At 36.7% G+C, this 9652-nt stretch overlaps 1 protein-coding gene across 1 annotated transcript; it reads left to right on the top strand.

The window, feature by feature from the left end:
* The first annotated feature begins 4131 nt into the window (after window positions 1-4131).
* LOC115955388 (probable phosphoribosylformylglycinamidine synthase, chloroplastic/mitochondrial) lies at window positions 4132-9434 on the top strand. The gene is made up of 3 exons (XM_031073501.1): window positions 4132-4263; window positions 4527-4579; window positions 4867-9434. The coding sequence occupies exons 2-3, from the start codon at window positions 4538-4540 to the stop codon at window positions 9058-9060; spliced, it is 4236 nt and encodes a 1411-aa protein (XP_030929361.1). The 5' UTR covers window positions 4132-4263; window positions 4527-4537; the 3' UTR covers window positions 9061-9434.
* Window positions 9435-9652: the final 218 nt, after the last annotated feature.

The following is a 9652-nucleotide window of genomic DNA, read 5'->3' as shown; positions in this document are numbered from 1 at the left end:
AATTTACAATAAACTATTCACATTTTTTTAGGGATGTGAAAAAAACTGAATATGTATTAAATGTGTGTCAGTTTAAATGAAGAAAGTCAAATCATTTTATGGTACTCTAAATCACAACTAAAAAGTAAAAGTTTGCTAATTTTTCATGCAGTTAAATTTGTGATAGATTATAAATGAACCACAGCTGGTTTATTAATAGGCTCTGGCCAGCACCTGTCAATTATGTTTTTTCACATATTTCAATAAAATAAAAGAAGGAATTTTACGGATATAACTAGTATGGGATGGTAATTGGTGCATTGGTATATGGAATGAGATAGAGTAATTAATGCATCGGTAGATGCATTATATCTACAAAATTTTTTTGTCTCATTTTTTGTGTTTTATTTTAGTTGAAACTATGCTATGAGTTTTTAAAGTTTAATTAGACCTTAAAATTTTAAGTGAATGATATTAATTCTTGAAATTTTAAAAATAAGCATTATTAGTCACTTTGTTAACTTCTATTTTGTTTTCTTGCTTATATGTATGACAGAACAATGATATGCAATTTAATGACTTGACAACTGCTTTTAGTATTAAAAAAATTACATGTCAGCAAATACGCCACCCACCTCACTTGCCACTACCTCCAGTCCGCTATAATCTCCAGTTCCACTACTTGATCCAGCCAATACTTTCATCTCCCTTCTCCTTGACTCATAATTTGTCACATAATAATTTTCTTCTTTTTCTCTTATAAATTAACGAGAGTTTAAAAAAAATAAAAAAATCAATCACATCTTAAGTTATGATGTGTTTTTGTGTTAGAACATATTTTAATATATATGTGTATATATGAGAAATTTTTTATCAATTATAACAGTTAGTTAGTAAATAAAATAGCAATATCCAACAAATAATTCGGTTAACTCGAAGTGCACGAAAGGCTTTAATAGTAACTAAAAAAACAGAATCAAAGATCTTCCAAACGTAATCCAACAAGAACAAGAACTACCCAGCGATTATTGAAAGAAGTAAGTACTAAGTAGGAACAGGAAAAAAAAATTCTATTAAGGATTTAGTGGGCCAACTCCAACATGACAAAGATGAAGAAGAACTGTACTGAAGCCCAACTTCATTCGATTTTAGTACTCATGCAAAATCACCCAACCAAAAAACCATATAAGATTTTCTAGTACACGGGCAATATATATATATATATATAAAATTAGTTAATTACTATGAGTTAGCTCGTGTAACGTGATAGATTTTCTTGCATAAAAAAGAAAAAAAAAAACTTGGATTTTCTAGTACACGTGCAGTGCAAAAAACCTAATTGACTTTGTATTTTTTTTAATGAGATTTTTATTTTATTTTACTTTGTAAGAAAATAAAAAAGAAAAAAAGAAAAAAGAAAAAGAAAGAGAAAGAGAGGGTAAAGAATTTACAGTAAGAGCATCGTCGTCACATGGCTATGAACCCAACGCTTCATTATCATATGTTGATTAAGATCTTCTAGAGTTCTTAGATTACTCTACCACATAGAGTTTCTTAAATCATGACATTTCCTTTCATACCTTTCGTATTTAAGGTCCAGATTATGTCAAGTCAGAATTCCACTAACAAATCCATTAAAAAAAAATTATGCCACAGTACCAAGTCATTCTTTCTCTTTTACATGGTTAGTGAAAGATCCAAAATTTGAGTCCAAATTACACGCTATGGTGATGCAAAGGTTTGAAAAGTGTTTTGGATGATTGAAGAGCGATGAAGTCTTAGCAAGAGAGAATTCTGATATTTTCTCTCTCTAGAAACGTTAACATTAACGTCAATGTTAACAATTAATTGATTTTTTTTTTAAACTACTAACCTCTGAGCATGATATTTTTTTGGGATAAAAGTTAATAATTTGCATTTATTATAATTTTGAAATTTATAATTTTAATTTTCAAACAAATAAAAAGGATAAATTTTAGAGATAAGCATAACAGTAATTTATTTTTTGAACTGTGTTTGAAAGTGGTGTAGTGATATAGAGAAAAGTTAGGGTAGGAAAAATAAGATGAAAGTAAGGAAAAAGAAGGTTAAATTTTAGGAGTTCTTTCAGTTTTTTATTTTTTAAATTTTAAATTGGGGTGTGTAAGGTTGAATTTTATCAACCATCTTGTTGGTTTTATTCCGTGCCAAATTTGCTTGTATTTTAGCAATTAGTAACCCTGTATTTAGGTGGGAATCATGTAAGGGTAGTGTGTGAGAGAGTGTGAAGAAATGCTCAATATTGTGCAAAGAAGCAGGGACTTGTGATTGGATCTCGCGGGTGGCTTGTGACTTGCAAGCCGCCAGAAGTTGCACACGTGTCAAGCATGCTAGAAGCTGAAGAGTTACACTAGCTATTGCACTACAGGACAAAAGTCCCAGGCTGGCTAGGCCGTTAGCTCGCGACTTGAACTCGCGACTCAACTCAGTCGCGAGGCCAAGTTGCCAGAACACCCTGTTTGGGAAAAACTGACTTTTCACATTCCTTCTCACTCTACTATATATATATATATATCCTTATACCCACGATATTTAGAGAGTTTCTAAAGAGAATTTTGAGAGAGAAACCCTAGAGAAAAACAAGATTGACTCATTCACAATCTTCATATAGAGACTCTTCAAATTCCTCTACTCTCTTCCTCTCCATTGTTAAATCCTTGAGAGGTAAATTACTAAAACCTTTTCTCACCATACCCATATCTGTGAGAAGACCATTTGGTGTTTGGGAAGCAGTTAAGAAGGGATCAATTTCATATTGGTAGATGCTATGGTCAAGTAGCAGAATCTGGTAAGTTAAAGAAGAAATAGGTTTGACGTAACCTCGTTAGAGTAGGAGCTTGAAGGGCTTAGGTACATTGGGTATATTAGGCTTGGAGGGTCTTTTGCTGTTCATGTATCTAAACTATATTCTTTAGTAGATTGTTTACCGCTTAGAGGGCGGTGAAGAGGTTTTACGCTGAGAGTTTCGGTTTCCTCTTCGATAATACATCGAGTGTTGTCCTTGTGTTTGCATCTCTCTTCCCTTAATCTTATCCATTTAATTTTTGCTGTGGATGTGATTTTATTTGGTTTAGATTGTTCATCAATTCTGTTTTAAGCTTATGTTTATATTCCGCACATTAATTGTTTGACATTAAACTTGAATTGATAATTTATAATTTGGGGGTCTAAACGTTCATAGTGTTTTATCTACTAATTGAACTTTCAAGGTGTTTTACTTTTACTTTTACATTTTTTTTTTTTTTTTTTGAGAATAGGAGTGTTTTACTTTTATTCGGATAAAAAAGGCTAAAATTTAGGAAATAAAAAGATAAATGTGAAGGAAAAAAAAATTCTAAATTTTAGAAATTTGTTTTTTTTTTTTTAAATAAAATTTGTTATTTGACATTTATAACTTTATTTTTAAGATAAGTTATCATTCATTAATGATGGAATTTTTGAACCACATAAAAAGTTTATAGAGGGAATTCTCTTATAAATATTAAAGGATTTTACTAATGTGTGCCCTCAAAGCATACGTTAGTAAATCATTTTAGAAAACTTTTTATAAAAAAATAAAAAAGTAACTGATTTGACCATTTTTTCAATTTTTCATAATTTTTTTTTAAAAAAATGATTAATGTATGCCACCCAATATTAAATACTATAAAATAGATAAATAGAATATTTTATAAAAAAAAAATGCTAATAAATACTCTTACAGATTGATTAATAATCTATCTAAAAAAATTTTTTGCATAATTTTTTTTTGATATATATATATATATATTTTTTCCGTAAAAATAATGTCAAAGCATTTAAAGGGATTTTATTAAAAAAATAACTATAAAACCCAAACTATATTATTAATTAGGTAAGGTTTGAAACAAATTTCATTTTTAACAAATCGAGTGTGAGACACTCGATTTTGCTCTAAGAAAATCGAGTGTGAGACACTCGATTTTCAAGTGCAAATTCACTGAATAAAATTAAGTGCAAAAAACTCGAATTATTAGAAACCAAATACGTTCCAAACCTTACTTAACTAATAATATAGTTTGGGATTTATAGTTATTTTTTAATAAAATCCCCTTTAAAGGAACGGTTAACGTTACAGACACTCGTTGACGTGACTCTATTTTATAAAATTTCTCAGTGTAACGCTGACTTGTTGGACTAAAGGAACTCTCGCTTGATCCCATATCTGGGGGTTTATATCAGTCTAAAACCCTAGCTCATCGGTCTTTGCCACTGATTCACACAAAGGTTCTCTCTCTGATATTATTGTTCTTGCTTTCGTGTTTTATCGATTTCATTTTCGAAACTTATATTATCATTGATAATGAAATGTTGGTATGATTGAGTTGTAAGGAGGTTTTTTTTTTTGGGGTTTTGTTTTCTGGGTATTTCTTTTTTCCTTGGGAGAGTATCAAATTTTGATATGGGTCTATGTAAAGAATGGTTTTTTTTTTTTTTTTTTTTTGGGGTTTTTTTTTTGCTTATAATTATGATGTGTTATGTGGTTTCAGGTCTGAGGAAAATGGCCGGTGCTCGGGAAATTACAGCGGCAGAGTTCTTGCAGGTATGTTGTCATGTCCATTCTGTTTGGTTGCTGAGGAATTATAGGAAAATATATGAAAGATTGGGAATTTTGTGATGGTAAAGTAACTTTTGTTTTGTTTGGGTACTAAAAAGTGCATGTTGTTAAAATTCCATTTTGTTTAGTACTTCATGTTTTCTAATCAAGCAAGCGAAGTTTTAACTTTTTGTGTTTGTGCGTGTGCGCATATTGGTTGTCTTTCTGGGCCGTGGCTTAAGCTAGCATTTTTTTTATAAAAATTTGTGTCTATATTTTGTTTTGTATTTCAGGGTACCAGTAGGCAAAATCTGTTTTTACATAGAAATTTTCAAAGAAATAGAAGTCGTTTGCTGTGGGGTACACTCAATAGACAGAATCCAAAACTGGGTATATCTAATAGAAGAGGGGTTTCATTGAGGTGTTGTGCTCAAGCAAAGCCCAGAGCTATTGTTTCTGGGGGTGTGAGCAGTACAGTTGATGAGCAATCAAGCTTGGTTGAGAAACCTGCCGAGGAAGTTATCCATTTTTTCCGGATTCCGCTGCTCCAGGAAGGTGCAACTGCTGAGCTTTTGAAGTCTGTTCAAACCAAAGTCTCAAATCAGATTGTTGGTTTGAAAACTGAACAGTGCTTCAATATTGGGCTTGATTCAAGGCTTTCAAGTGAAAAGCTTGCTGTCCTTAAGTGGCTTCTTCAGGAGACTTATGAGCCTGAGAATTTGGGGAAGGAGAGCTTTCTCGAGAAGAAGAAGCAGGAGGGGTTAAATTCAGTCATAGTTGAGGTTGGGCCTCGGTTGTCTTTTACTACAGCTTGGTCTTCTAATGCTGTATCAATTTGTCGAGCATGTGGGTTGACAGAGGTTACCCGTATGGAACGATCGAGGAGGTATTTGTTGTTTTGTCAGGGTGTACTGCAGGATCATCAGATTAATGAGTTTGCTGCAATGGTTCATGATCGTATGACTGAGTGTGTGTATACCCAGAAGCTCACATCATTTGAGACTAATGTGGTTCCAGAGGAAGTTCGTTTTGTACCTGTCATGGAGAAGGGCCGGAAGGCATTGGAGGAAATTAATCAGGAAATGGGCTTGGCATTTGATGAGCAAGATCTACAGTATTACACCCGGCTATTTAGGGAGGACATCAAGCGGAATCCATCCAATGTGGAATTGTTTGACATAGCACAATCCAATAGTGAGCACAGCAGGCACTGGTTTTTTACTGGTAAAATGATTATTGATGGACAGCCAATGAATAGGACACTCATGCAGATTGTGAAGAGCACTTTGCAGGCAAACCCAAACAATTCTGTTATTGGGTTCAAGGATAACTCGAGTGCTATCAAGGGCTTCCATGTGAAGCAATTACGACCTATTCAGCCTGGGTCAATATGTCCATTAGAGATGGCTGCTCGTTACCTTGATATTTTATTTACCGCTGAGACCCATAATTTCCCATGTGCAGTGGCACCTTACCCTGGTGCAGAAACAGGTGCAGGAGGTCGTATTAGGGATACCCATGCGACGGGAAAGGGTTCTTTTGGGGGTGCAGCTGCAGCTGGTTATTGTATTGGGAACCTCAAAATAGATGGGTCTTATGCCCCATGGGAAGATCCATCTTTTACATACCCTTCAAACTTGGCATCGCCTTTGCAGATCCTTATTGATGCTAGTAATGGTGCATCAGACTATGGGAACAAATTTGGAGAGCCCTTGATTCTGGGCTACACTAGAACTTTTGGAATGAGACTGCCGAGTGGGGAGAGACGAGAATGGTTGAAGCCAATAATGTTTAGTGCAGGAATAGGTCAGATTGATCACACCCATATAGTTAAAGAAGAGCCTGACATTGGAATGTTAGTTGTGAAGATTGGGGGCCCTGCATATCGTATAGGAATGGGAGGAGGCGCAGCGTCTAGCATGGTTAGTGGCCAGAATGATGCAGAGCTTGATTTTAATGCTGTTCAGCGTGGAGATGCTGAGATGGCACAAAAGTTGTATCGTGTTGTTCGTTCCTGCATTGAAATGGGGGAGAATAACCCAATTATCAGCATTCATGATCAGGGGGCTGGTGGGAACTGTAATGTAGTTAAGGAAATCATATACCCAAAGGGTGCTGAGATTGATATCAGGGCAGTTGTGGTCGGTGATCACACAATGTCTGTCTTAGAGATTTGGGGTGCAGAATATCAGGAGCAAGATGCAATCTTGGTGAAGCCTGAAAGCCGCAACCTGTTACAATCAATCTGTGATAGAGAAAGGGTTTCTATGGCTGTTATTGGAAAAATAAATGGTGAGGGACGTATTGTATTAGTTGATAGCTTAGCTATTGAAAAATGCCATTCAAGCGGACTCCCTCCTCCTCCTCCTGCTGTGGATCTTGAGCTTGAGAAAGTACTTGGGGACATGCCTCAGAAATCATTTGAATTCCACCGGGTGGTTCATGCACGAGAGCCTCTTGATATTGCTCCTGGGATCACAGTGATGGATTCTTTGAAGAGGGTACTGAGACTTCCATCTGTCTGTTCAAAACGCTTCTTGACAACAAAAGTGGATAGGTGTGTTACTGGTCTTGTGGCACAGCAGCAAACTGTTGGCCCCTTGCAAATTCCTCTTTCTGATGTTGCAGTCATTGGTCAGACTTATACTGATTTCACTGGAGGTGCATGCGCCATTGGGGAGCAGCCAATCAAAGGTCTGCTGGATCCAAAAGCAATGGCAAGATTGGCCGTCGGGGAAGCACTCACAAATCTTGTTTGGGCAAAAGTCACTTCTCTTTCTGATGTTAAAGCGAGTGGTAATTGGATGTATGCTGCCAAGCTTGATGGGGAAGGAGCAGCTATGTATGATGCTGCTACAGCCCTTTCAGAAGCTATGATCGAACTTGGTATAGCAATTGATGGGGGGAAAGACAGTCTTTCCATGGCAGCCCATTCTGCTGGTGAGGTTGTCAAGGCTCCTGGGAATCTTGTAATCAGTGTCTATGTCACTTGTCCTGACATAACAAAAACAGTAACACCAGATTTGAAGCTAGGAGATGATGGTATTCTGCTCCATGTTGATTTGTCAAAAGGAAAGCGGAGGTTGGGTGGATCTGCTCTTGCTCAGGTTTTTGACCAACTTGGGGATGAGTGTCCTGATCTTGAAGATGTTTCTTACCTCAAACGAGTTTTTGAGGGCATTCAGGACCTTATTGCAGATGATTTGATCTCTGCTGGTCATGACATCAGTGATGGGGGGCTATTGGTTTGTGCCTTGGAAATGGCATTTGCTGGAAATTGTGGCATCATCTTGGACATGTCTTCGAAGGGGAAGGGCCTCTTCCAAACACTTTTTGCAGAAGAACTTGGTGTAATTCTTGAGGTTAGCAAGAAGAACTTGGACACTGTAGTAGGAAAGCTTGGCAGTTTTGGTGTTTCTTCTGAGATAATTGGACAAGTAACAGCCAGTCCCTCAATAGAGTTAAAGGTAGATGAGGTAATTCATTTGAATGAGAAAACTTCACTGCTTCGGGATATGTGGGAGGATACCAGTTTTCAGCTGGAAAAGTTCCAAAGATTGCCCACTTGTGTTGAATCAGAGAAAGAAGGGTTGAAATTTAGGCATGAACCTTCATGGGAATTGTCCTTTACTCCTACCTTCACAGATGAGAAATATATGAATGCAGCTTCAAAACCAAGAGTAGCTGTGATTCGAGAAGAAGGCAGCAATGGTGACAGAGAAATGTCTGCAGCATTTTATGCTGCTGGTTTTGACCCATGGGATGTTACAATGTCTGACCTGCTTAAAGGAACCATCTCTCTGGATGAATTCCGTGGTATTGTGTTTGTTGGAGGTTTTAGCTATGCTGATGTGCTTGATTCTGCAAAAGGTTGGTCTGCTTCAATACGATTCAATCAACCCCTTCTGAATCAATTTCAGGAGTTTTACAAGCGACCAGATACTTTTAGTCTTGGTGTTTGCAATGGGTGTCAGCTCATGGCTTTGTTGGGGTGGGTCCCAGGTCCCCAGGTTGGTGGTGTGCATGGTGCTGGTGGGGATCCATCGCAGCCAAGGTTCATTCACAATGAGTCAGGCCGTTTTGAATGTCGTTTCACAAGTGTGTCAATAAAGGACTCACCTGCTATAATGTTCAAAGGAATGGAGGGTAGCACATTGGGTGTATGGGCTGCTCATGGTGAGGGAAAAGCATTTTTCCCTGATGATGGAGTTTTGGATCGTGTGCTTCATTCAGACTTGGCCCCAGTAAGATATTGTGATGATGATGGGAATGTGACAGAAACTTACCCTTTCAATTTGAATGGCTCTCCATTAGGGGTTGCAGCCATTTGTTCTCCAGATGGGAGGCATCTTGCCATGATGCCTCATCCAGAGCGTTGCTTCTTGATGTGGCAGTATCCCTGGTATCCAAAACAATGGAATGTGGACAAAAAAGGCCCTAGTCCATGGTTGCGGATGTTCCAGAATGCTAGGGAGTGGTGCTCTTGAGGGAATTAGTATTCTGGTGTTGTTTTAGCTATAGTTTTTTGCTTTAAATGCTTACTAATACTGTGCTTCTCTGTTTTGATTCATAACAGCGTTCAGTGGTAGGAGTCATGGACTCATGGGGTCTTGAAGGTCAAAAGGATGGATTTGTTCTTTTTGTCTTATGAAATCTATAGTGATGTCCAAGGTGTTAAGTTTCTTCCTTCTGTTTTATTTGCAGACTAAACAACGTTGAGCAGAAATGGCCATGGAATTTTTCATGGTTTCAAGTTGTTTCTTCAAATTTTGTTTTGGTCTATCTTTATTTTTGTAACCGAATGCTTTGTTTGTGAGGAAATTTCAGTATCATAGAATTAATTAAAATTTTATTTTCATTATTTTTTATTCTCATTTCATAGGGATCATCTTGGGTGGATGAAATGTGATTTGCAGTGTAAAGTGATAATGGGCTTTCAACTGGCCCTATGAATGAGATACTTATTACAAATGGGGAACACTCTTTATTGTAAAAAAAGCTCAAATTAGTTAATTTGTGGAATGTTGTCCAGCAGAAGTGAAGTTGTGAGGTTGTGGAAGACATAAAAATAACCCATCT

Source organism: Quercus lobata, chromosome 8 (genome assembly GCF_001633185.2).
Source record: "Quercus lobata isolate SW786 chromosome 8, ValleyOak3.0 Primary Assembly, whole genome shotgun sequence".
NCBI lineage: Eukaryota > Viridiplantae > Streptophyta > Magnoliopsida > Fagales > Fagaceae > Quercus > Quercus lobata.
This window is presented reverse-complemented; position numbering and strand designations above follow the sequence as displayed.

Excerpts from the sequence above, each read along its gene's own strand:
- LOC115955388 (XM_031073501.1), top strand. The coding sequence starts at position 4,538 with ATGGCCGGTGCTCGGGAAATTACAGCGGCAGAGTTCTTGCAG. Across the intron at positions 4,580-4,866 it reads CAGCGGCAGAGTTCTTGCAG|GGTACCAGTAGGCAAAATCT; the intron begins GTATGTTGTCAT and ends TTTGTATTTCAG.